The sequence below is a fragment of the Artibeus jamaicensis genome, unplaced genomic scaffold, assembly GCF_021234435.1.
Source record: "Artibeus jamaicensis isolate MK-2021 breed Jamaican fruit bat unplaced genomic scaffold, CSHL_Jam_final scaffold_369, whole genome shotgun sequence".
Classification (NCBI taxonomy): domain Eukaryota; kingdom Metazoa; phylum Chordata; class Mammalia; order Chiroptera; family Phyllostomidae; genus Artibeus; species Artibeus jamaicensis.
In genome coordinates, this window is record NW_026522042.1 from 6,776,864 (window position 1) to 6,804,619 (window position 27,756).

Here is a 27,756-nt window from a genome sequence, read left to right on the forward strand (position 1 = left end):
AAATTTTCAACTACTTTTAAAGAAATTAAGTAACAGCAAATGAATTTACTGCTATACTTAAACCCGTCTACGTTTAAGGTGAGAGTCTTTGCCAACAGAGAGGCGTTGCTCTAAGTTGTGAATGGTGTTACGAAGAACTGCAATCTCCTTGTTTTTTTCTTCTTGAAGGTGTTGAAGCTTCTGAATGAAGCAGAAAAATTTTGTTATTGCACTCCAGAAAGAAGAAGATTAAGTACAAGGGACAACAAAAACTAAATTTCTAGTTGAAGTAGAATTAGACATTGAAAAAGACACATTATTTTGAAGAGTATTACACTATTGTGGGTCTTAAGCGGGTAAAACTGGCGTGAGGACGCAAAACCCACAGCAGCACCGACTGCTTCAGTTTGTTCCCCTCCCTGCAGAGCGGGAAGGGACAAAGCACAGTCAGGGAGGAGCGGAACAAAAAGAAATCCCTGTGCCCAGCGGGCTTCAGAAGTCAGTCAACCTTAGTTCCAAACTTGCATGGAACTCCTTACATAATCCAGTCAGAGGACTTCTGCTGTGTTTTCAGTAACGACCAAGATTTACTGGTTACATTGAAAGTGGCCTTTAAAGATGATTAAAATCTAGTATCTGATTGTGTGATACATTTTAAGAAAAATTCTGCCCTGGCTGGTGTGGCTGAGTGATTGGGTCGAGCGCTGGCCTGTAAACCAAAGGGTTGCAGGTTGGATTCCCAATCAGGGCACATGCCTGGGTTGCAGGCCGGGTCCCCAGATGGGGGCATGCAAGAGGCAACCACACATTGATGTTTCTCTCCCTCTCTTTTTCCCCTCCCTTCCCCTATCTCTAGAAATAAATAAATAAAATCTTGGAAAAAAAGAAAAACTCAGCTTTTATGAAAGGAAACACACTGAGAAGATTTCTTTTCTTAAGCAACAGCCATGGGAGAAAATCAACATACCCTCCTGTAGATGCTCTGTGGCAAAGCAGCAGAATCTGGATATGGTTTTGACTTAGCTTGAACTCTTGCTAGTTTGGCATCAAACTGAATCAAGTTTAAAAAGAAAGTTATTGAAAACATTCTAGTTAATTAGAAACATTTGTCTCCATAAATAGAAATACAATCCTTTATATCCTTCAATATTTGGTCTGTAATTTAAGTATAGTCTGCATAACGGAAGATAGAAAAGTCTTTCTTAAGAAAGAGCAAAAAACACCCCAACGAGACTAACCCTGGCTGCGTGCTCAGGCTGCCGGAGAGGCTTTTTAAAAGGACCAAACACCGGGCACTACCTGAGAGATTCTGGGTGGGGCTAGCGTCATCGAGACATTAGGTGTTTCTATCATGCAGGGTTAATAATCTAGTTAAAGAGAAAGAAAAATATTTTCACATTACTTTGTACTTTTGTAAAGAAAATGTAGTGTAATTAACTGTCACATGCCCTTCTGTACAGACTTTGAGGCTGAATAGTAAAATTTGGATATGCTTTTGCTGATTTAGTTTGAACACTTTCTAGTTTGACATTAAACTAGATCAGGTTAAAAAAATTCTTGTAAGGCCATTCTTACAGGTCATTTTTTTTGCAAAATCTTCCATTATAATTTTCTCCTTATAATTATAATTTAGTGTAATTTCCCTGCAGACTAGGAATAAACTCTGTGAGACCGTATTCTAGTTTGGGGAGAGAAGTGGATACTTACAATGGAAACATGTAGCGCAAGGAGTTCTGTATGTCAGCCACACAGCAGACTTGGGCTAACGGGGCCCAAATGGCACATGAAACACACCCCCCAAGGAAGGGATTAGAAGTTGAGGGTATATCGGGAAATTTGGCCTCTGTATCCCACCGGGCCCTGCAGCGCTTTCTGTGGGGTGTGGGTACCCTTGGCCAGAGGCAGTGGCGGCAAAAAGCCTCTACACTCAACCCTTTTGCTCAGTGATTATACAGTTTTCAACACCGTACCTCACCAAGAGCCCCAGGGACACCAAACTTTCAGGAACATGAAAAGTAAGTTTTCTTAACTAGTGGTGAACTATGACAATGTAAGGTAACATGTCAGGCTGGGGGATGTGGTAAAATAGGATGGAAAAGAAGATTGGTAAAATCCAGGGAAAATTTTTAAAGAACAAATGTATTGTCACATATTAGTATCTTTATCTTTAGATTTTGACAGCCGGTCAACCAACCCACTGAAAAGGCTTTCCAGCAAAGAACTGGAACGTCAGCCTTTAAGATGCCCTATTTGAAGTTCCTTTAAAATTTTAAAAAAACCTTGTTTGTCTACCCTATGATATGTATTTTTGTACACCTTTATTAGGAAGACATTTGTCTCTTTTTATCTCGCATAAAGAGAGAGGAATTACTAGTTGGCTCACCAGGGCTGCACGATTTCTGCCAAGGAGAGAGTAATGCCAGGGATAAGAAACTCACCCCCCTGTCGGAAGGAAGTCCTGTGAAGTTGGGTAGACTCAGCTATAAAAGACGGGGGATCCCTGGGTTATCTGACCCCTCTCTCGGAGGGAGGCAGGCCTTCCCTGGAGCCCAGGACCTTCAGAATGACTGAGTCCCACCTTCAGGCCGAGTGCTGAAAGGCAGCCTCGCTCACCGTCACAGAGGTGTGAGCGCTGCCTGTGGCGGAGGAGGAGTGGGAGTGAATCCACCTCAGGGTGACGGAAATGCTCACACTGTGGGACTGAGGGGGCGTCCTCACAGTTAGTGGTCCGAAACGTTTACCTCTAGCTGTAGCTTGATGATTTCACTTTGTTTTTCCTTTTCTTGATTTCTTAACTTTCCATTTAACTCTGAAATTTCCACCTCCATTTTCTCTATCAGCTCTTTATTCTTTTCTTCATTTAATTCAACTGAAAAAAACAAAAATAAGTGAAATTAATTCACCTTAACACTTAGAAATCTTATAAGCTTATATAGTTCTTCAGCATTTTAAATGATCCACAAAGAACTAAATTTTATTGATAAAAACATGAGGATCTTTCTGGAAAAAGTTCACCCATTGTTAATACATGTATATGAGAAAACAGGTGTGATTTTATCATAATTCTGAAAGTTTTTGTTATCGAGAATGCGTTGGCCTTCTGAAGTGAACTGGAAAATGTTCCCTGTCTTTTGTTTGTTAATCATCTGAAAGAGTTTGTGGAAGACTGGCATTACTTTTCCTGGAATGTTTGGTAAAATTTCACCAGGAAAGCCATCTGGAAAGCATTGCTGGATAGAGCAATGCTTTCCAGCAATGGAAAGGTCTTTGGATTGCTGAGACCTATCCAGCACACTTAGAAATCTTATAAGCTTATATAGCTTATAAGATTTGGAGGTCTTTGGTCTTCCAAAGACCAAAAGTCTTTGGATTTCATGACTTGGAATAGTTCTTTCCAGCCCCTTCTTGCCTGCAAGGACTCTTTTGAGAAATCAGCTGACAGTCTGATGGGAACTCCTTTGTAGGTGACTGTCCCCTTAGCTCTTGCTGCTTCTAGGATTCTCTCCTTCATTTTAATCTTGGCTAATGTAATTATGATGTGCCTTGGTATGTTCCTCCTTGGGCCCAACTTCTTTGGGACTCTCTGAGCTTCCTGGACTTCCTGGAAATCTATTTCCTTTGCCAGACTGGGGAAGTTCTCCTTTATTTTCATTCAAAAAAAGTTTCCCATTTGTTTCCCTCTTCCTCTTCTCCTTCTGTTACCCCTATAATTCGGATGTTGGAACGTTTAAAGATGTCCTGGAGGTTCCTAAGCCTCTTCTCATTTTCTGAATTCTTATTTCTTCCTTCTTTTCTGTTTGGGTGTTTTTTTTTCTTCTGGTCCACGCCCTTGATTCGAGTCCCAGTTTTCCTCCCATCACTACTGTTTCCCTGTGCATTTTCCTTCATTTCACTTAGTGTAGCCTTCACTTTTTCAACTAATTTGTGACCAAATTCAACCAATTCTGTGAGCATCCTGATCACCAGTGCTTTGATATGTGCATCTGATAGGTTGGCTATCTCCTTGTTGCTTAGTTGTACATGCTTTGGAGCTTTGATCTATTCTTCCATTTGGGCCATTCTTTTTGTCTTGTCGTACCTGTTATGTATGAGGGGGTGGGGCCTTAGGTATTCACCAGGACGGGGCAATCCACGTGGCTGTGTTGTGACGCTGCATGTGGGGGCAGGGGTCCGAGAGGGAATAATGGCGCTTACTCCGTGCTCTGTTGGATTTCAGTCCTTTCCCCCACTTCCCCCAAGCAAACTGGGACTTTTTGGTGCTGATTCCCGTGTGGGTGGGCTTGTGTATGTTCTAGGACCCTGTGCATCTCTCCAATGAACTGTCCCGTGAGGCTGGGAGTCTCTCCTGGAACCTCAACCATCACAGGTGTTTTCAATTGGTGTTTTGAGGGTTTATTTCCCTGCGCTGGGACACTGGGTTAAGTGGTCTGTCTCACTCCCCAATTTTGCCTGGTTTATCTGTGTACCAATGGGGGACCACCCAGTCCATCAGCCGCCTTGTGTGCAGTGCCTCGCTTTACAATTGCCACCTCTCTGGGTCTGCCCATTGGCACCCCACACCCAGGGTCTGCCCGCTGCTGTCTGGCCTGCCCAGGGTTTGTCAGCTCCTGCCTTGTGTGCCTGGTGCCACTGCTGTTTTTGCCTCGACCCCTCTCTGCCTGGCTGCCCGACTCCACCCCTCCTACCAGTCTGGATGAATGTGTCTATTTTAACTCCTTGGTTGTTGAACTTCCATACAGTTCAATTTTCTGTCAGTTCTGGTTGTTATTTTTTTTCTAAATTATTGTTGTCCTTATTTTGGTTGTGCGAGGAGGCACAGTGTGTCTACGTACACCTCCATCTTGGCTGGAAGTTCTAGATTTAATTTCTGTAATAAATAGAGCAATCCAGATTTTCTATTTCTTCTTGTGCTTTTTGTCCTTCACAGCTGTCTGCCTTGTCAAAAATTTCAAATTCATTGGGAAAAAGACATTAGCTTATGTAGTTAATTATGAGTTCATTCACTTTTTAAAGTTTAAAGTGATTTTCCTTTCACATTTCTGATAGTGCTTAATTAAAAGTTTCTCTATTTTTTCTTGTTTAGCCTTGATGGGAGTTAATCATTTTATTAGGTTTTTCAAAAAATTGTGAATCTGATTCTTTATTATGTATGTTTGTAATTTCATTAATACCTGACTTCCTTCTTTCTAATTTCTTTGGTCTTTGTTTGATATTTTCCCTCTAACTTCTGGATATAGGTATTTAGATGACTAATTTAAACATTTTCCAGTGTTTGTATGTAAGCCTATGAATACACTCAAAAACACAGCTTTACTTGTGCCCCACAGTTTTGCTGTGTAGTCCTATGTAAGTCAGTTCAGGACCCTTTAGGATTCCTAGTTTAATCCACGAGTTATTCAGAAATAATTTACCAACATATGGGGATTTTCTAATTACCTGCTTCTTAGAGGACCAGAAGTAACTGCAAACTCCCTTTCTAAAGTGGCCGGTTGCCGCCGCAGCCCCTGCGGTAAAGGTGTCAGAGTTCCGTTTCTCCACGTCTTCACTAACACTCGCTATTGACAGTTTTACAAACATCTCAGCAGTTCTAAAAAGTTCCAAGTAGTTTTATCTCAGTGTGGTTTTAATTTGATTTTCCTGCTTACTCATTATGGTGAACATGTTTTTATGTGCTTATTTTCCATCTGTATATCTTGGGGGAGGTGCTGTTCAAATATTTTGCCTTGTTGGGTTGACTTATTATTATTGAATTGTTAAGAGTTCTTTCATATCTTGGATGTAATTCCTTTATCAGATATATGTTTGCAAGTAAACTCTCCCAGTCTGGGGCATGTCTTTTCATCTTATTAACAGTGTTGAAGGAAGGAAGTTAATAATTTTGATGAAGCTCAACTTAGAATTTTTTTATTATTTGTCCTTTTTGTTTCTTCCCAAGAAGCTGTGCCTAACTCAAGGCTGCAAAGATTATCTTTTATGAACTCTTCACAGTTTTGTAGATGTAGGTTTACTTTTAGACCAGTCATCCATTTCAAGGTGATATATATTATATGTACATAAATATGGTCTCATTAAGAAAAATTTTTAATATCCTCATGAAACTAGTTAACTAGCAACACAAGTTCATGAGGTTCTGTTTTACTAAAGGAAGAAAATTAAAATAGTGAAGTTATAATCAATATGAATATATAAATATCAGTTATTAATTATGCATTTTATATTACTTTTATGAGAATATTGTTTCACATAGAATAATAAATGCAAACACCATGAATCCAATTTAGAAGTGTTATAATTTAGGTGAAAACCTAAAGTGAAATACATCAAGGCAGTGTTTTTTCAAGAATACTGGGTATTACTGAAAAAGTTTATATATGCATTTGAATTGTTTCATGGTATCTTAGAATTCAGTAAATAAAAAAATACCTTACCTTTTTTTTGCATATCCTGACAAAGTTTCTTTATTTCTACCTTATGTACTTCTTCTCTGATTTTCATTTCACTCATAAGTTTGGCAATATTATTCTTATATTCCTAAAGATTAAAATATATATTTATTCTTCAATTTAAATATGTGTGCGCTATTTTTGAATGATTAGAAAGGTAAAATTTTCCAATTTTATATTAACTTTTGATACGTAATCATATCTAGAAGGGAAAGATGCTATTCACTGTTAGAATTATCAGCTTTGAGAAGGATCAATTTTTGGTCCAAGAAGACAGAGACCATCTGAAGACAGTGTCTTTTTATTTTTGGTTTCTGAATACTCATCACTAGTGCTTAGCATATCAGAGACTCTTAAAATATTTTAATTATGTGAATGCCATGACAGCATTAAAATATGTCCAATAAAAGCCAAAGCTATGCTTCAGAGCCAATAGTAGTCACTATTCAAAAGTCAGTAAGCTAACCCCAAAGTGGAACAAATCCCTTTGAAAGTGGGCTGAGCTTTTATGTTTCTAACACTTACATAAACATTCCTAACTCCCAGAAGAAGATGAAGCATCACCGTTTTAAGAATTAGCTCCATAAGGCAGAGGCTAGAAAAGGATGGACTTGGGAGTGGAGAAGTACTCGTAGGACCCGAGACCAGCTCCTTTGGTGGTGGAAGCACAGAGGTGAGGTCTCGTGCTGAACTGGGGGAGGGATGCTGAGAAGGTGATGGAAGAAAAGGTCCCCAAAGAAAGGATTGACAATTTTCCCAGTGGCATGCTCCTGCTTAAAGAAATCACTCGCAGGCTTAAGATGTAGAAGAAAAGGAAAGCGGTAAGAAGAGTGAAGTAGGATAGTAAGAAAGAGACAGCAATGGAGGCGAGTGGTCACAAAAAGCCTCTAAACACTATAAAAGACAGGAACTTTTAAATCATTGCTGTTTTCTTAACTCCTAGTGTATATCTCCTGATATGTATTTGCTGAATAAATGAGAGTGCCAATAAAAATTATTTAAGTCAGAAGTTCTTAGCTTAGACCCAGTTAACAGGCTTTCAAGGATCCATCAACTTCCTGAAATTGTAGGCAAAATTATACACATACATGTGTGCATAAGTACTCTGGAACATTTTTCTCAGACAGGGTTCAGAGCCTCTAACAGATTATTCAGTATACGAAGAAGGTAAAAGAGTCTAGATCCCCCCTGGCTTACAGAAGTTCAAGGGGATATAGTCTAGATTTGTACTGTGATACCCTGCCAGACAAGTTGCAGAATGGCCAAGCCTACCAACCACTGGCTTTAAAGGAAGTTCTGCAGGTGAATTTGGGGTGAATCTCATGAACTGCCATTCTTCATGTGCACATGTCTAGATTCCTATATACACAACTACTAAGTGGCTTTCACAAACTACTCCAGACTCAACGGGGTGCACTAAGCAGTTACTACTCTAAGAAATGAGAAGACAAATCTATATATCTTTTCATTCCCCATTGACTTCACAGCCTGAAGATTTCACCACTAAAGTGGAATGCTTCCATTAATTCATAAGACCCAGGATTTTCACTGCAACCTTCAGGCATCGGGGCTGTACTGCTATCTGGGCTGGGGCTCTATCACACCAGATTCTTCTGTCCCACTTCAGCCTGGGCCAGTCCTTCCTCTCTAAAGGAACCAAGTCCCAACAAGGAATAGCCTCTGGTTGCATTTTTGTTTTATAAAACTTAAGGATTCTCTGTCTACAAGTTACAAAACCTCTCCCAGTCCCATAACATGGCTATTAAGTACTTCCTGAGTTTGTTTCTGGGTAGTGGTTTTGCATATGTTTTGGATGCGACTGGAAGTTTTTGTACTAGAGATTTCTCATTGGATTGAGGTCATCTTTAGTTTGCTTTGGATAGCAGCTGACTAAGAAGCTCAGAATCTTGGATTGTGGTGTTTTCTCAATTTTCATTCTTCTGAAAACCCCTATGGTATTCTAGACAAAGCAGTATTCTATGGCTTGAGAAAGGAGGCAAACATTTCTCCCCCTTCTCTGCCCCAGTTACACTCGGACTTCACCATCTATTGTTGGGCTCTACAGGCAAGATATGAAAAGGACAGGAGAGAACAAAGGGAAAACAAATGGTGGGACATATTCCAGAGATATTTAAATTGTCTCAAAATGGTGATGAGAAGCTACGTTTTCCAAGAGCACAGCCAGACGCGATTCACTACCTCTGAAGTGATGCCCGGGCAGGGTTTTAGGGTGAGACTGTGTTCCCGCAGAGGCCCCTGGAGTGAGGAACCAGACTGGATGTAGAGATGATCCAGCAAACTGAAGTTCTGAGTCTGACACAGAGCCACCCAGAATTTTGGAAATCTTAGGTCAGAGTGTGACACACTGGCTCTTGGAAGATGAGAATAATAAGCGCAATAACCCTCCCAAGGGGCAGACGGGTGGGAGCTGACATTTACCGAGCACCTTTCATTTGCCAGTCATCATGCTACGTGACAGAATCACTATCACTCTGCTGTTCTGACAGGGAAAAAAGAATGTCACAGAGGGTGTGACGGTCCCCAGGAGAGAATTAACTGGTGATTTACTGCTCCTTCACGTCCACAGAGCAATGAAATTGTAATGTATTACTCAAATCATAAAGATTAAAGACTCATTTATTTTATGGTTAAAGAAGTTTAAAAGTGCTTGCTTGAGTAAAAACTCTGTTAACATAATTTTCAAACAAGTAGCAGAGTGGTTGCACCTCTTTTTGGTAGAAAGACAGAGTGCAAGTGACACAGTAGCATATCACAGCACGCAAGACGACGAGAGTCCTCAAAATTTCTGTTTCTTAAAAAATTTTTATGGATCCAAAGCTCCAGCACACACATATATTCACTCTATAAATTGTGGCATCTTCAATAATGAAAACAACCACTTTTATTTTCTAATTTGAGAATCCAATGCTCTACAGGGAGTTGAGTGATATAAAGATACATAAACGCACCTGTTCATGAGATTTTAACTTTTCTTTCATAAGATCAGCACTTCTTTTTAGTTGTTCATTTTCACCTGTGTGAACATCATCAGAGTATGTTGACATACAGCACTTTTCAATTACTATGAGAGTGTATTCCACATTTCAAGTTGCCATGCATGCATGTATCCATCACCTGCAAACAGTTCTACTACACATCGACGACACACGCACAGAGGGCATGGGACTGGAATATTGAAACACAATTATTATTGGTCTTCAAAGAACTCCCAGCCTGGGTGTGTAAGTAGTTATGATATGTCATGATTGCTCTGCAATGGCTGTGTGTCTGAAATACGGTGGGACCTGTGGAAGGACAGCCTAAGTCAGGAAATGACGTACAGAGGAGGAGCCACTTGAGCTGAGCCTCACCCCACTGGAGGGCATTTCAGATGCAGAAAACTGTACAAGACTTTGGTCTTGACTGAGCGCAGCAGGTTTGGGAAAATTGCACTTCGAGTACAGTATTGTTGGAGTGCACACAGTGAGGAACATGTGCTAAATAGTCTGGGGCCATATCCTAATAGGAAGCAGACTTAGTCTATGGGAATGCTTCAAATTTTATTTTACAGGGTCACCAAAAAATTTCACAGAGTCATCAAAGAATTTTGAACAGTGAAGTATTTATAGTTAAAGAGATTATCTGGCAATTCGTATAGGATGATTGGGAAGGTTTTGAACCTAGAAGAATGGATATCAGGAAAGTTATCAAGTAAGAAATACCAGGAGCCCAAGTTAGGTCAGTGGCAGTAGGAGACTAAAGGAAAATGAAGGTAACTATTCAGATGATAGAATTAGTAGGAGCTTTAGTGATTAGATAGCAGAGGCAAAAGAGAAGGGGAACCTCTGCCTTTTGGGTTTCTGGTATGGTAACTGAAAAATCCTCAACAGTTCAGGAAAATTAAAAAGAGGAGATTTTTAAGAGAGAAAGAATAGATCTGGATCTTTACCATGCTGCACTTGAAATGGTTGAGAGATCCAGGACAATGCTGCTGGTTGGCTGAGAAACACGCAGGGGTGGCCAAAGGAAGAACAGCCTATAGGAAGACTGAGAAGTATCCAGAGATGCAGGAGAGAGTGGTACAAAGACAAGAGGTTAAAGGGGTCACAATCAATGGCAGTAAATGCAATACATAGAGTCCAAGTGAAAGTACTTGGAATGAAAACTTTGGGAGATGCCCAACTGTTCTAAGTTAAACACTAGGTAAAAGTGAATAAATAGAGACATCGATTGCAGACTATTATTCCCTTGAGGTTTGATTGTAAAAGGAAAGAGTGAGGACAATTGAAGGGAATAAATCCAAAGTCAAGGGAACTTTGTTGTCTTGTATGCTTCAAAGATGAAAGATATTGTGTGTGTGTGTGTGTGTGTGTGTGTGTGTGTTTGGTGTAGGGGTGGATGTAGAAGATGGTACAGGGGAAACAAATGGTAATGGAAAAAATGCAATCAAAATAATGTAAAAAGCCCTAGCTGGATTGAGTGCCAGCCTGTGAACTGAAAGGTCGCCAGTTTGGTTTCTAGTCAGGGCACATGCCTGGGTTGTGGGCCAGGTCTCCAGTAGAGGGGTATTCGAGAGGCGACTAACTGATATCTCTCTCACATGCAGATGTTTCTCTCCCTCTCTTTCTCCCTCCCTTCTGCTTCCCCTCTCTCTAAAAATAAGTAAAAATTCTTTAAAAAATAATTTTTTAAAAGATAAAAGAGGACTGAGTTGTTTAAATGCTGAGAGAAATGGCCAGTTGAAAGAGGAAGATGAAAGACAGAGAAAAGATGGAGCAACTGAAGATGCGACATTCCAGAAGACAGAGGTGAAGAGAGACGAGTGTCCGAAATGGCCAAAAGTCAATGAGTGTACTGTACACCTGAGCTCTCTGTATTTCTCAATATGCTAATTGTAGTTCATTTAAAAAATCCTTTCCCCAAATTCCATCATACTGGTAAAACTGGTAATTAGAGGACTTTACTGTTCAGGGAAAATGGGCATTATCTAAATCTAAATAGTCATTCTGTGTTTTATTTTTGGTGTTGGGGCTGAGTGAGCTGGCCACAGACAGGGTGGGTGGCCTTCTGTCTGTGTGTTATTGAATTGTTAGGTGAGAGATTAGCATTAATTTGTCCTGAGGGCTTTTATTCTGCACTTAAATATTCTACATTTAAATTTAAACTGGGTTTCAATCAGTTTAAATTCAGTGTGCTATCAAACAAAACGCTTCCCACCACACCCCTCTCCCACCAATGAGTTCAACAGTAGTAATTTCCCTTCATCTCGGAGTTGCCTCCACCTTAAGGACATTTTGGGCAAGTTAAAAAACTCTCCAGTGATTTCCATTATGAAACATCCAGGTCAGTTTGATACTCTGATTTCCTATTTCAAACGTTAAAGTTTTCATAACCCTTGTCCCTCTCCAGATCTGTGGTTGGAAGGACCCAGGGGAAGTGGATGGAGGAGGAGCCTGGTTTTCCCTCAAATTGTTCTGCCCTCTCTCCAGTCTCCGGGGTTGGGGAGAGGGAATGAGAAGAGATTCGAGATAACTTCCAGACTTCTGGCATTCTCTGATGGTTGGGAATTGCTTCTGTGGGCCAATAAAAGGAAGAGTCTGAATTCACCCTAACTTTTGGTAACATGAGTTTTCTTTAGAATGTGAGAATATTTCACTTAAAAATTAAAATAAAAATATTGGGCTTCACTTACTAGTTTAATAGGAAAAATCCCACTCAACATCCTGTTACACTCCTCCCACACACAACGACCTCAACATAGTATAAAGCACTAGTCAAAACAGTGATAAATCAGTAAAGATTTCTGATGTTATCTGAGCCATGCTTTAGGAAGGTTTCTTATACAGTACAGTAATGTTGAGAGGGGACCTTGGAAATGGAGTCCGCTTACAAAACTACTGCAGAAGCATGGCTAAGAGGTAATGAGTGTGAGTTTTGGGGGTAAAAATTTGATAATGTTGGGCAGGAAGAACAACCAGTTACTGTAAAGTTTAGAGTCCTAGTAATAGGGAGAATGACGGCATTCTGGACAGAAAGAGAAAAGCCAAAACTATATTTACAGGGGAAGGTGATAAATAACAAAATATCCATTAAAATACAGCATTATCCATTAGAATGAAAGTAAAATTATAAAATCAATTTGTTTTCAAAGATTATAGTCAGACATTTTGAAGGGTCATATTTCAATACACAGGGCTTAATCTTGATGGTGGCTTCAGTTTTACAAAAATTTTGTTGGGAAAATGATCCTCTGTGTTTTTCTCCATGCTTCTAACTTCTGGATCGTACATATGCGTGCACACACACACACACACATCCTCATATTCTTAGCTATACCTTCTGCCCATTAAAAAAGTTTCATTCACCTCTGCTCATCAATTTGTAGGGCTCTTTGAATACTGCAGAGATTATACATTGGTATTTGAAAACAGTTTTTCAAATAATTTTTTTAAAACTTTTGTGTGACAAGAATAACATGCCAAGTTCTTTTCCATTGCTGTTATTGTTGGTGCCCTTGTCATAAGAAAGTCTCTTAGGTATGGTTTCTTCTTTATGTGTCATCTGAGGTCCCCGGACTGGCTAAGATATGTCCCAGTGCTAGGCTGTACAAGTTGTATCCTAGATTTTCTTTTAAGTTTTTATTATTTTCTTACACTAAAGTCTTTTATCCATCTGGAATTTATTTTGATGTGGTAGGAAAGAGTCCAACTTTCTTTTCATCTGGATGGAAAGCTAGCTGTACGTATACCTTATGTTAAAATGCCATTCTTCTTCCAATAAACTGAAATAGTCCTTGTGTCATATGTTACATTAACAAATACTGGCGCCTTTCTAGAATCTAGTTCTCTATTCTTTCCGTGGATATATTTTTCAATTTCTATGCCAATATCATATTGATTTCATTCTACGGTTTCAGAACATGTCGTTATCTGGTCATTGAAGTCCCCTTTCCCCTGAAACCTTCTCATTTTTCATCGTTTTCTTGTTCATTCTTCTGTATCTTATTTGTTTCTTTTGTCAAATTAACTTTAAGCTTATTTTATACAATCTTCTCCCCACCCAAAATTCAGTATTTTAATTGCATTAAATGTGTTTATTAACTGGAGGAAAACAGACATTTTAATAACAATAAGTCTTCCTTCTGCCAGGAAAATTGATCAACCCTCTAAATCAGGGATGTCAAACTCATTTTCACCGGGGGTCACATCAGCCTCATGGTTGCCTTCAAAGGGCCAAATGTAATTTCAACTCCTTAACAGTTAAGGAATAGTTATATTTATACAGTCCTAAAATTATTTCGGCCCTTTGAAGGCAACCATGAGGCTGATATGGCCCAGGTGAAAATGAGGTTGACACTGCTGCTGTAAATGTTATGCTACTTGCATATTATCTGGCTTTGGCATATCTATAAGTAGGCTAAATGGAACCACATGACTTCTCTGTGAATGAAAGCCATCTGCTGAAGAAATAGATAACCCCCTTAATACTTTATATTACACTTTGGTTGGCTCTATGTTGGCTCTCATCTATAGTACAGTCAACATAAGATTATTGTTAATACTGCTTTTTTCCATCATCCTACCAGACCCTGCATTAGATTTCAAAACATATGACTACTTCCTTAAGGTACAAGGCTTTTGTTACTCTGGCTAGAGTAGTGATAAATTCAAAGAGCATTTTGTATCACTGTAGAATCCACCTGATCCTGATATCTGACAAGTAATCTGTCTCAGACTTAGCCAAAAGCTACTTTAATTTCTTGGATTCTAATAATTTTGCAACATGTTTTTCTAAAACTGGTAATCTCCATTGGGCATCAAACAGGAAAATCCTTAAAAGTGCAGTTTTCAGATTCATTATGTACATATAGTGAGTCAGCTTTCTTTGGTATCATTGATGATTGAATTGCTTAGCTTTGTAAAAGTTCATTCCATAACCTAAACATGTTTACATCAAAGGTTCTTACTTGGCTGCCTGAGTAAAGGCTGTTCATTTAAACTGAGATCATCCACAAGTGGCATGTACTCAGATTCTGTACAAGTTTTTGTCTTGTACTAAATTGAGTATTTTTATTTTATTAAAAAAAAAATCAGATACTGATAGTTATATAACTGACAATTTTTTTGGTCCTATTTTGTTTTGCCTTGTTTTCTAAAAAATTTAGAGTTAATTTTTATGCAATACTGCACAACCGTTTGGAACCACTCCATAGCCTAAATAAGCAAATTAACCACACAATCTTGACAATCAAATGGCTGGAATGAAAGAAATGAAGTGAAATGAAATGAAATGAAATGAAAGAAAGCCGGGTAGTTCACACCTGTCACTTTGCCCCAACCAAGGCCTACAGAAGCACTGGAAAAATGAAATCAACGAATTGCTTCTTCCTGGGAGGGAGCACGGAATATCCATTTTCAGGAAGAGCTACTTAAAAATTTGCACTACCATACCTGAACAAAGATGGTAATGTGACGACTGGTCAATATTTGATACCCTTTTACACAGAAATACTGTATTCATTATTGAACTATAATAGACTTTCTGGAAATTAAATAAATTAGCTTTTGGTAGTTAAAAAGTTTTTCTGGTAGATGTTTTATAGAAACAAAATCCTGAAAACAGTTAAACTGAATATCATTTAAATCCTAAAATAAGAGGACTGCAAATAAATACAAACATTCATGTATTTTTTAAATACAAATAAGTGTATTTTGTCACAGAGAAGGGAGAATTTGTTCTGAGCCATCAGCATTGAGATTGGGAAATAAGAGCCAAACCACATGTGGAATGGGAATAAAACACTGGAAAAAATGAGCAGAACGCTAGTACCGCAGAGTGGAAAGCTATGGGCTATCTGGGGATCAGAAGCCTGCAGCAATCGGCCAAAAGAAAAGGCATTGGTGTGGTGTGGTTCCTCCTGTTACCCTTCTTAATCTCCAGAACAGCAATTAGTGGTGTACGGACACGGAGGTGAACCCTTTCTATACCACGGTTGCTTTTTGATGGTGTAAGTGCAAAGTCTTCTAACACAATGTCTGTATTTACCTCATTAACATTAAGGAAACATTTTAAGGGAAAGCAATGGCGGGGGAGTAAGAACTGATAGTAATTCTTAAAAAAAGTTAAATATGAATTAGAACATTATGAAGATAATAAAGAATAACATGCCAGATCAAATAAACGGCACGTCAGATCACTATTATATCTCACTATGTGAAGTGGTACTTTACATAGGTAAATACAAAAGTAACTTTACCTACCTATGTAAAGGATTTCATGCTAGAAGCAGAAGACTAAGGGGAGGGACCCCGAAGGCAGTTTAGTTTAACCCCCAGTCCAGGAGAAGTCCCACCGACACTGCGCCTCGGCTGGGTCCAAACGGGACAGCAGACCTGGGGGCCTACTGGGTGTCAGTGGGAGGCCTACTGGGTGAGCCTGCCTAGCAAGTCTGAAAAGCTGAATGTGTCAGCTCCGTTCACACAAACGTAGCCTTAGTCTGTGATGAAAACTTACACAGGAAACAATCACTGCAGTTCGAGCAGAATGTTCATCTTGTAACTATTCGACCAGTAAATACCTGCCCTTCAAAGCTGGGCGTGGGTTCCTAGAGACTGAGAACACTATCGTGACAGACTGTAAAACCCCGGTGTCCTTGTCAGAATGTGACCAAACTGTTCAGTTCAGCAGGGAATTTTGTATTTCATAGTCAATGAGGAAGATATTAAGTAGTAAGGAGTCCTCCCCTTTGCTGATAAATATATAAGACCAAATGAAAAGAAATTTACTATCAACAATGTAAAAACTCCCTCTCTTTAAGGGTGCTCAAATATATATTTTTAGATTTTATTTTTCCTAACTTACCTTTCAAATTCTGTTGATATTCAATTGTCTGTTGTAGCCCTTTTATCATATTATGAAGAGTTGCACATTCTAAAACAAAAAGACAAATTTGTTTGAAGATTATTTGCTTTCATTTTGGAATTGTTCTCTCAAAAGTGAACTACATAAAATAAAATAATACTTAATTGACAATGATCAGATCTTAATAAATAAGAAGTCAGGCATCTCAAAGTAAATTATATAACAATGACTTTGTCCTCACCCTTTAAGGCCGATGCAATTCAGGATTTACTAAAGATGTCCTAAGGCGCAGGAACCCAGGACACAGGGAGGCCCTCACTGGGCCTTAGCAAGAGCTGCCCCAGAAGTCAGGCACGCGTGGAACCGTCTAGGGACTCTGAGGAGTGTATCCCTGCGAGTTTTCCATGAAAGGACATCCCAAGGACAGAGGGTCAAGGCACATTAAGATAGAGAGCCAGAGCGGGCAAGGTGTCATTTGGGATAAGATAATGCCTTTCCTCCTCCCTGTCCTCTTACACTTTTATGCCTGAGTCCTAGGAAAACGGAGTGGCAATACACGGAGGAAAAACTCAATGTGCTGCTACAGGGCACCAGCACTTTGGTGCCAGTGACTTCTGCCGCAGTGGGGTCAGAGCCTCCCTTGCGAGTGTTGGTGCCCAGATACGTGCATAACGCTTTCAGTGTTCTCTTGGATATCAGCAGCCACGGCTAAACCTTTGATGGGGAGCAACAGTGGGGACACGTCTGAAACTTTACTCAGTCTGCTTGGCTGTAGGTTCCAGGGTAGCAGGGACTATTTTGTTTCATTTACCATTTCTTCCTAATCCGCAGGGCAGTTGTGGGCCATAATAGGCACTCCATAAATATTCGTGGAGTGACTGATTCACAGACAGGCAATACCAATGTAAGCCAAAACCAGAAAGGAGTAAGTAGAGAAACTCTAGTGTTAAAGTAGTAACATATATTATATTACTATTCTAAGAGCTTTGCAAATATTAAATCATTTAACCCTCTTAACCCGATAAGGAAGTTCCTAGCATTTGCTTTGTTTGCACATGAGAAAAGGACACACTGAAGGTTAGTAAATTGCCAAGTCCCACTTGTAACTAGGAAGTGGTGGAGCTAGAACGTGAACCCGGGCAGTGCAGCCCTAGTCTGATTTTAACTACCTCACTGACACCAAGAAGGTGAGCTCAGGAGAAATTCTTCACAGTGATTTGTATAAACTGAGGTTCTGGAAGGGGAGTGAGAACAGAACCAAAGACTCTTTGTGATAGTTACTGGTATCTACTGCATTTTTACTATAAGGTTAGGAAAAATAGGTTTCACTACTTTAAGTTTATAATTATACTAGCTAAATATACAATGTTCAGTAACTTTGTAACATTAACAATATTTTTTAAAAAAACATAACTTTTGCCCTGGCTGGTGTAGCTCAGTGGATTGAGCGTGGACCTGGGAATCAAACGACCATGGTTTGAGTCCCAGTCAGGTCACATGCCTGGGTTGCAGGCCAGTTCCCAGCAGGGGACGCACAGAAGGCAACCATACATTGATGTATTATCTCCCTCTCTCCTTCCCTTCCCCTCTAAAGATAAATAAAATCTTTAAAAAAACAACAAAAAACCCCATAACTTTAAAGTTGAAAGGCAATTTTACCTCTATACACTTGGCTTAATTAATAAATATTGAGCCTTATTCTTTCTTCCATTTTTACAGGCCCATGACCAATGGGCCCGTAAAACTGGTGTTTTGCTGGTGTGCACTGATGTGACATACTAACCAGCTGCCATTCTAATTGGGCATCTGTTTTGATGGTTAAATTGTAAATATCACATTTGTATTGAATAAGTTGCCTAGTTGTAATAATAGCACCATTTATTGAATGTTTGCTCTGCCAGGCATTATACTGCATTTAAGTGCATTAAAAACACCACCTCAGCCCTGGCTAGTATGGATCTCTGCATTGAGTGCCGGCCTGTGAATCAAGAGATCGCCCGTTCAATTCCCACGCAGGGCACAAGCCTGGGTTGCAGGCCATGTTCCTGTTAGGTTAGGCTGGAATTAGATAAAATTAGCAGGGAGGACGAGGCAGGCACCAGACAGTCTGAGCAAGGGAGATAGAAAAGTACAGAAAGTACAAAGAGTGCTGAACAAGATAAACCGCCTTGTGCATGATCTTGTCCTTGTAGAAACGTATCCATTGTTGCAAGCAGAGAACATAGCCATGTGTGTCCTCTCGGGATAGCCAATTGCTAACAGCTACGTCTGCTTCTGTATTTGCTTGCTTGCTCACCCCAATAAAAACCCCAGGCTGTAAGCGCCAGGCGAGACTCTCATCTACAGCCATTTTGGCACCGTGTCTCCGTTCGCCCCTGCGCAGGTAAAACTTTGGCCAATAAAGTTCCATCTTAAACTCCTGAAGGCTTCCGACATTTGTCGCTCGCATTGGGGTATGTTACATTCCCAGTTGGGGGTGTGCAAGAGGCAACCAATCGAGGTATCTCTTGCACATCCATGTTTCTCTCTTTTCCTTTCTCCCTCTTTTCCTCTCCTTCTAAAAATAAATACGTGAGATCTTAAAAAACAAAACAAGAACAAAAATGCCACCTCAGAAGTTGGAGTCATTATCCTGATTTTACAGAAGCAGCAAATCATCGATGGAGAGCTGGTTACCTGCCAAATATTCCCGTTAGTATATGGGAGGTAGAGACAGGAACGCAGGTTTCTCTCGTGTCAAATCTGTGCTCTTACTCTGCTTGTCCACTTCTTCCTCAGGGGCTGTGAGGTGGCTGATGCCACCATGGAACCGGGAGTCAGAGGAACTGGCTTAGACTTCCCTCCTTCATTTTCAAGCTGTGACACCCTGGCTAAGTTGGGTAGCCTATTTGAGCTTATATTCTTTATCTGCAAAGTAAAAGTGCGGGTGATACCCATCCTACCTCGTGTAGAAGACTGTTCTCATGCATAAGACTGTTCTGACAACCAAATGAGAAAATGCACTTTCTAAATTCACTCTCAGATATTTGTGGGGGTCGATAATGATTCGGCTCTTCTACCACCCACTGTGAGGCCTGGCCAGGGGGCCCTTGGCCAGAAGGAATATGTATTATTTTGGGAGCAGATTGTGACTCCTTCCTTCCTTATCTCCTTTTGGGAGCGGCCTCTTGACCCTTCACACACTGAAGTCATGGAGTCATACCTGCCCCCTTTGTCTGGGACCCTTACAGCTAGTGAGCCTCAGACGGAGGAGGCATGGTCTCTCTCTCACACCGCCCCGCCCCCGCCATTGGTGTGAGGTCCTGTGATGTAACAACTGCACGTCCACACCTGCTGGCCCTCTGGGCGATGTTTCCGGAGAATCAGAAACAGGTAAGCAGCTCTCCGGTTTGGGTCTGGAGCTCCTGTGCTGCAGCATTCAACACAGTTATGGCTGTTGTTATTTCTTTCCTTTATGCCCCTCGACAGTTTGTGTAGGTCTCTTTTCTTCCTTTATCATATTGCACTTTAGTTATTTGTGTTTTCTCCCACTAGACAGTAGACCCGTTCAGGAAAAGATCACGCCTTTTTATTTTGACATTCCTTGGATCTAACACGGTAACTATTTCGTAAGTGTTCAACAGTTTTTTTTTCTTGACTAAATGAAGGCACCAATACTGTGTGGGGAGAATGCAAAACTTCACCTGCACCTCACCTACACTAATAGACATGAAAGTATTTTGCAGAAGTTAAAAGCTCTATGGAGTTAAAAGATTCTGCTATTATGGTTTTTCACTTCTCCCCACCTCCTCTCTATCATTTCCACCACATGTCCAGACAAAATTCCCCCCATGTTCCATTTTTTTTCTCTCTTGCTGTTTCCCAGTAACAGAATGAGGGATAAATTACATTTGATAATACCCAGTTCATGGATGTTACTGTGTTAGCTGCTACAATAAAAAATGTAGGAGGCTCAGCTATCACTTGCTTTTTGAGTCTTTTAGAAGCATGAAATCAGTAATTCATGGAATATGGTAACTGAGGTTTCCTCAGCAACCAATCAGCAAACTAAAAACAGCACCCTGAAATTGAACATATACTGAATGTTAGAAATGTGCATTTCACAATTTGAACACATGGTGGCCCTCCAAACACGTCTTTTTTAAACAGCAAAAACTGGCTCAATAAGCAATTGTTTCTTATACATTCTAAAATAATGTCCCCACTCATTATTTTAGAATAATGAATTTCAATTTTCCTTGCAAATATTCACCCAATTATCATTCATATTGGACTTTATACTGAAATTTGAACAATACTTGTTCAATTCTTAAAAACCAGAGGTCAGAATATTAAGCTACTTATACTATCTAATTTAGAAAATCAGTGACTATCTTGAGCTCAAATTTGGGCTCTACCATTAATTAGCACTTTTCTCATTGACACCTATTTCATAAAGCAGTTGGAAATGTTAAGACAATTATGCATGAAAATAATGTTTACGGTAGTTGGTCCTCAACACTAATATTATTTACCACGTTGAAATGGCACAAATTCTTTTTCTGGTGTCAGATGTGCAAAATAAAATGTCACAACCTTACTCACTATTGTTGATCAAATTCAATCATCTATACAGTTTGTTCTTCTTTTCTAAATAAATTAATACACACTGGACTCTGTAAGGTGTCAGTTTTACTTGTTGGCTTATTTCCACTGTGTATTATTCAGTAAAAAGGTAGTTAGATTGAAAATAATTAACTGTTTAAAAAGTAATTATTCTTTCAAAGCTAAAATACACATGGTACACAAGTATAGTGCAAAGTGGCTCTCTCTCCAGTCCCTGCCCCCACACCAACCAGTGTCCCTTGCCCCAAAGCAAGCACCGCAGAGGAACACCACCTCCTCAGTGAGCGGCCCTCCCAGCAGGGAGCTCAGCTCCCTCTCAGGCACAGACTAGGTGCCGGTGTAGCTGAGGGACGGCCACTGGGAGCTGAGTGACGAGTGGCATGGGAGTGTCAAAAGATAGTGCAGCCCTGGCTGGTGTGGCTCAGTGGATTGAGCGCTGAAGCTGGGAACCAAAGGGTCACCAGACTGATTCCCAGTCAGGGGCACAGGTCTGGGTTATGGGCCATGTCCCCAGTAGGGAGTGTGTGAGAAGCAATCACACATCGATGGTTTTCTCCCTTTCCCCTTCCTTCCCTTGTCTTAAAAAAAAAAAGTCTTAAAAAAAAAGATAGTGCAGTGCATTAGCCTAGAACAGCCCATTTTTAACACTAAAATTTTTGACCCATCTGAAATTTCTTTTGACCTGTCTTGAAATTTCTTTTTGGAGGCAAAAATTCAACTGTATTTTTTCCCACAGTTTTGAAGGCCTGGATTGATTCTTGAATTTGCCATTTGTTAGCCAAGTGGCCTCAGACAGATTATTTAACTTCTTTTATCTTATTTTCTTCATTACTGAGGTGGAGTAATAATACCAATCTTATCTGTCTTTCAGGGCTATATTAAGGATAAAATGATAGTCTAGAGAATGCTCTGTGAATTTAAAATATTTCACAAATGTATGGGGACAACACTTATCACCAGTATACAAAAATGCACTCTCGTTAGAATTAGTAATATTTCTTCGGATAGCAAAGTAAACTAACCTTCTTTAAGTGAGACCTCCTTTATTTGCATTCCTTTTAACAAACAGTTAGTTTTTTCCAACTGCATATCCAGTATATTGTTCTTTCCAGTGGTTTCTATCATCTTCTGTAGAAGAAACAATGTATATCATTACCAAGTCAAGGCTGTCATTTGGCTTTCTTACCTAAGTGTATAAAGACTAATGAAAATACAAACCACTTTAGACCTGAAAGTATAATAATTAAGTCTGACATAACTTGTACCCCCTTCTTTCCAACTGTTCAACCCTTAGTCCTATGGTTAACAACTCCTTAAGCATACTTCCAGACTACTTTACGATTATACAGCTGTAGGGAAGGATAACACTGTACTCCGTCCTGTACTGGTTTGCACTCAGCACTATTACCTTGGACATGATGTCGTACAAGCACATACAGGTCTATCTCATTCTTTCTAACAGCTGCACTGAGTTTCATTTATGAATATTATGCCATTTATTTAATTAGTTTCCTATTGAGGAAAATTTGCATTTCTTCCACATTTTGCTCCTGCAGATAATTAATAAATGTTCCTGACTATATCTCTTTCTGGTATCTTTGTGAACTGTAAAATAGCTGCCATGTACCCGTCAGACACCAACAGAAATCACCAATTCGTGACCAGCCTCGTAGTGTCTACACCCACTTCCTTATTGTCGCCATTTCTGAATTTGTCTCAGAGCAACCCCCTGATATTAGGTTATTTAATCCATGAATATTACCATCAACATGTATCTCTAGGAGCTAAGACTCAACAATACAATCACCATACCATTATCGCATAAAAAATGACCATTTTTCTTATTTAAAATGTTTAAGAATATGATAGATATTTACAAAATAAGTTCTGAAAACTTTGCACCAGTTCCTCTCCCAGTGCTAAATCTCGTTCTCACTTATTTTGGTAAGAATCACTTGGTTAAAAACAAAACAAAATAATCAAGCTCACTGTTTGAAAAAAAGCTCATAATGATACCTCAAAATATCCATCACAATGAAAATTCTTCTATGACAATACTACATTGTGAAGATGAAAAGAAGAAAAAGAGAAGGATGATAAGGAGAAAACAGAGGTCGGTATTATTTCCCCTTTTCCTCTGCTTCATAAACCCACTCCCCGAATCTTTAATTTATCCATCTACATTTTCTCAACAGCTATTCCTGCTCCTCTCCCAGGCAGAGGTGGGGAAAACCCCTTAATAGATGCCTGTGGACTTGGTCTACCATGTAACTTGTCCAGAGCTGGGGAGGGAGGACTTCAAATGGGTCTGCTTTTAGGCAAAAGAGAAGGAAAGGGAACAGACAGACTAGGAGAGAGTAAAAAACCTTTTAGAGTTAATCATAATGGTGAGACATTGAGGGCTGAGTCTGCTTCAGTTCTCACTAAATCATTCCTGAGTTTATGGACATCTTAGGCATTTCAGTATGTATTTGCTCTTTAACTTTAGGAAACGTATATCAATTCTTCATTCCCTTGCCCCAGACACATTTAGATGCATTAGTATAAATGATCTGAAATCATATATACTTTAAATACATATTTAAAATCATAAAGGGCTTAGCAAAGTTTTCCATGATCTTTACCTGCTCACTTGGGGTCTGTACATTTTTCTTTCTTCCAGCTCCTATACACTTCAACTGTTGGATATCTTTACGTACCTTTTCTATCTGTGAGAAGTCATGAATGAGTTTGTCAAGATTCACACTGGTAATCTTTTTCACACATCCACTGCTGCTGTGATTCATGTCTAAACTAGTACAGAGTAAATAGTGTTAAAACAAATAAAATCTAAAGCACTACAAAAGTAGTAGTAACTCACACTAATGTTTCTTTACTCCACTCACAAAGCAGCGGTGTGAGCTGCGTTACACTCAGACAATTTTTGTTAAACCCATTAGCAACAGTCGAATCCATTAAGACTTCTTCATTCCTCTACACCCTCAGTGAGTTTTCGCTAAAGAAATCTAAAATTAGTGCAATGATATATATAAAAATTATTTGTCCCTACCATGCAAAAAATCAATTATGCCTCCATTCAACACTCATCTCCTTGCCATCAGCATGGCTTACTTAAAATCTGATGCATTACTAAATCTGATGAATGACGTTTAAATATGGGTATTCTCAATTTAGTGTATTTAAAACATTTGTTTAACTGTCATGCCACCAAGATTTTTTTTTGCTGTATTTCTTGGTTCTGTGCTTATTGCCATGGAATGGATTGTGAACCCCCTTCAAATTCACACAATGACGTGCTGAACCCCTGGTAACCCGCACAGAGGAAAGGTCACGTGAGCACATGGAGAGGAGGGGGCCCTCACTAGACACCAACCATGCTGGCACCTTCATTTGGAACTTCTCAGCCTTCAGAACTGTGAGACAATAAATTTCTGCTATTTAAGCCACCCAGTGTGTGGCATTTTATCGTAATGCTAGAGAGGAGGGGAACACACTTATTTTTCATATGTTGTTTGGTAACCTGTTTGGTAACCAAAAGACATATGGAAATTAATCTGCTCAAAGCAATCACTCCATATTTCTGTTCTCTTGTTATTTTGTCTAAGAGTAACCTTTGGGTATAGTCAGCTGACTGTTGAAGTGAAGAGTTTTGGTTTTAGTCCTACAGAACCAATCGTAAGAAATCCAGTAAAGATGGTGAAATTGACTTTTGCAAACCAGCCAGCACTTATATTTAGGGGCAAGAGAGTGTCTAAAAAAATCGAGATTAATACAATCTGAAAGTATGAGACACTTGCGTTCAGACTTTTCTGTAGCAAAGAAGGAGGGAAAATACAAATTTGAAATTTAGCCTCCACTGTAGGTGGAGCAAAGTGGCAAGCAGTCCACAGTGGAAGGTAACTGAAATCCCAAAGCAATTACTGAAAGTAATTTCGGAGGGTGTATCATTGTTTAAAACAAGGTACACCGAAGCACAGACATTGCTTGACAATTTGTTACTTCATTTAAAAAATCCCATTTCCTTCCTCTTTTTAATATTATATTCCTTGAACAACTATTAGGGGTTTTTAAATGAGAGAATTTTAGCTGAATATTTTACGTTTATTGAATTACTTTCTTGTGTATCAAATGTACAAGTAAAACGATATAAAACGATATTGTATTTTAATTAGTTAAAACTTGACCCTTAAGGCAGGAGAATTGGAATAGCATACCAAGAAAAATACAATAAAATTCTCGGGTAAAAATTAAAAAATCATCTCTATTTGATATATTGTTATTATTTAATAGAACTATATGATAATCTTAAATAGTTAATGCAAAACCCTCCTTAACACTTTTTTTCTTTTTGGTTCCTAGCATTTTCTATAAAAAAAGGTTTTCCAGGGTTTTGTCTCAGAACGTGGCTCCTGAACAAAATCCATTTCATTCTGGGCTTAGTTCTCCTCGGGTTGCTTTCCCCTCGCGAGGCCCCGAGAGTTTCCCTCGCCAAACCGTCCCCAGGCTTCACCGGCAGGGGTCGCTCGCCCTCCTCCGCCCCGCGCCAGCTCCTCCCCAGGGAGCCGGCGCCCTCCTCCACCGCCCAGCGCCGAGCGCCTCCGCGGCGGTGACCTGGCCCCCCGCCCGGGGCATCCGGCGACCCCCGGGCGGCTTGGGGCCCGGCCGGGTCTCTGCTGAGAAGCGGAAGCGGACTTGGGTCCGTCGGGGCCCAGGCTGCTAACGCCCCATAGGCGGCGCCCGCGCCGCTGACTTCTCCGGCTCCCCCCGCTTCCCCCGGGACAGGCTCGGCCGCAGCCCCCGCGTCCCTCCACAGCGCCCGCGGGTGGGCGCTCAGCCGGAAGCCGGGCTCCCCGGTCCCCCCACCTGCACCCCGCGTCCTCAGCGGGCCCTCGCCCACGCAGACCGAGCGCCGCAGGCGTGGCCGAGGTGCCGGCCCGAACGCTCTTCCGGCCCCGGGGCCTGGGGGTGTGGAGAGAGTATTTTCACACTCGGGGAAAGCGGGAACCGCGAATCCGCCGAGCACGGATCTGGGCTCCGGCGAGTCTCCGACTCCGGGGTCTCCACTGCGGGCGGGTCCGACGCCGATAGGCCTCCCCGCCCGGGGAAGCACGTTCCCGCGACTAAGGGCCCGCCCTCCGCCGGGCCCACGTGCGCTCCTGGCTCAGCGCCCGCCGCCAGCCTTTACTCCGTGGGCTTCGCTCCCCACTCCGCACCTACCGCTACTTAGGTATTCTCACGGTTTCTAGAACATGACTCACACACCAGTGTCTGCCAGATCAATAGTTATTTCTCTACCCCAAGAATACATCGCACTGATTTAAGTTTTGATTAGTGAGTCAGCACCATCGAATAAATAATAATCCTCCCTTATTCCAGTAACTGATAGGCTTATACAGTACCAGGGACTGTGGTAGTCAGTCCCAGGTGATGAAGATGAAAGCGTGAACACAATGCCGCGGGGCAGCTCGCGGTCAATTAATGGAAATGGTCTTCCATCTGGAGAGTTTCGTCTTGGTAGCCCAGGGGTTAAGGGTATGAGCTCAGGGTGGATCCGAGCCCCAACTTTGCCGCCTGGGTGACTGTGGGTGAGTTCTCAATTATACTTGCCTCAACTTTTGTACTGTAAAAGAGACATTAATAATAATGCCTACCTGATAGAACTGTTAAGATGACTAAGTGAAATGACACATTTTAAAAGTGTTTAAATGCAGTTTCTGGTGTAAAGTAAGTGTTCAAAAATATGAATTATAATTTAAATTTTTTGCTCAAAAACAGTTTGAAAGTGTATCCACTGCCAACTTTCCCCTATCTACTCTTTTTCAGTGGGAGATTTATTTTTATCAATTTTTGTTATGAACTCCAAAGTTTGGCCAGCAGAAACATGTAAACTATACTAAAATAACCCATCCATTTGATGTGGGGGTTAGCATAACATGGTGGCAAGAAACCTGGATCAAAGCCGGAAATCTGGGGTGGATCTTTGCTGTATACTATTCAGTAAAACTGGAAAGGTTGATTACTATTTTTTTGTTGTTGTTTTTAAATTAATAGTGTGGGGGCAACTTTGCCCTCAAGTACCCCTGTCCGCTACAGATGAAAGTAAACACTACCAAGACATGATCTTCTCGGGGAGGAGAGGTGGCCAGTTTCTCAGAGGAAAAAGGCCTGGAGCCCCTTCCTCCAGAGGCTTTTACTGGGTTGTAATACACAGGAATACAGGGCGGCAAGGATCAAAAAGTAGATAACATTTCAAAGGGCTTAGTCTGAGTTAGAGTCTGTCAGGAAGGGTGTTTGCAGAAACTTTAGGGTTTCCTGCTCAGACCCTTAACATATGAATGAAAGCACTCTTAGCAAAGCAGGTTTCCCAGGAGTTTTTAGGAGTTCTTTGTGATGCTAGATTTCCCTGGATCTGCTGTAGCAAGGCAAGGAGCTGCACCCCTCCCCATCAGGCTTTCAGGCTTAAGTGGATTAGAGCCAGGAAGCGCTTCTCCCAGAGGATGTGGGGACTTGGGCTATGTCTTTGTTGCACCCCCCTTCCCCCGTCCAGTCCTTTCATGATGGCTTCTCAAGCAATTGAGTCTGGCTTAAGTTGCCCCTCGCTGTGAGGAGTCTTATCCCTCTCTGACTATCCAACCATGCTTTGGGGGCAGGGAGACGAAACTGAGGCAGCGTTTGCTACCAGAGACAAGTTTTTGTTTCCTGTGGCTTGCATTTGGAGGTCACTCACTCATCCTTAGCCATGGTGGTAGTTACAATTTCTGAAACCAGGCAGAGTGGTCCCCAACAAACAGAGCTAAAATTTTAAGATTTTTAACTGGTCTTAAGATAAAACATTGCTCATCAAAATGTTTTGAAAGTGCCACTTTGT

At 40.6% G+C, this 27,756-nt stretch overlaps 1 protein-coding gene across 5 annotated transcripts; it reads right to left on the minus strand.

Annotated features, from left to right (window-relative positions):
* Positions 1-4: 4 nt before the first annotated feature.
* On the minus strand, positions 5-25,993 carry CCDC152 (coiled-coil domain containing 152). 5 transcript variants are annotated; one of them, XM_053657310.1, is made up of 9 exons: positions 25,792-25,993; positions 23,588-23,676; positions 21,911-22,016; positions 16,284-16,352; positions 9,392-9,456; positions 6,408-6,510; positions 2,721-2,848; positions 947-1,030; positions 5-180 (listed from the first exon to the last, which is right to left on the minus strand). In XM_053657310.1, the coding sequence occupies exons 2-9, from the start codon at positions 23,672-23,674 to the stop codon at positions 58-60; spliced, it is 765 nt and encodes a 254-aa protein (XP_053513285.1). In that variant the 5' UTR covers positions 23,675-23,676; positions 25,792-25,993; the 3' UTR covers positions 5-57. The 5 variants fall into 5 exon arrangements, with proteins under 5 accessions (XP_053513285.1, XP_053513288.1, XP_053513284.1 ...); XM_053657313.1 differs by having other exon boundaries at positions 21,911-22,013; positions 23,588-23,681; XM_053657309.1 differs by having other exon boundaries at positions 23,588-23,681.
* Between the last annotated feature and the right edge of the window lie 1,763 nt (positions 25,994-27,756).

Coding starts and splice junctions, on each gene's coding strand:
- CCDC152 (XM_053657310.1), bottom strand. CDS start 23,674: ATGAATCACAGCAGCAGTGGATGTGTGAAAAAGATTACCAGTGTGAAT. Junction 6,511..9,391: donor AGTTAAAATCTCATGAACAG/GTGCGTTTATGT, acceptor TTTAATCTTTAG/GAATATAAGAATAATATTGC. Junction 2,849..6,407: donor TCAGGATATGCAAAAAAAAG/GTAAGGTATTTT, acceptor TGTTTTTTTCAG/TTGAATTAAATGAAGAAAAG.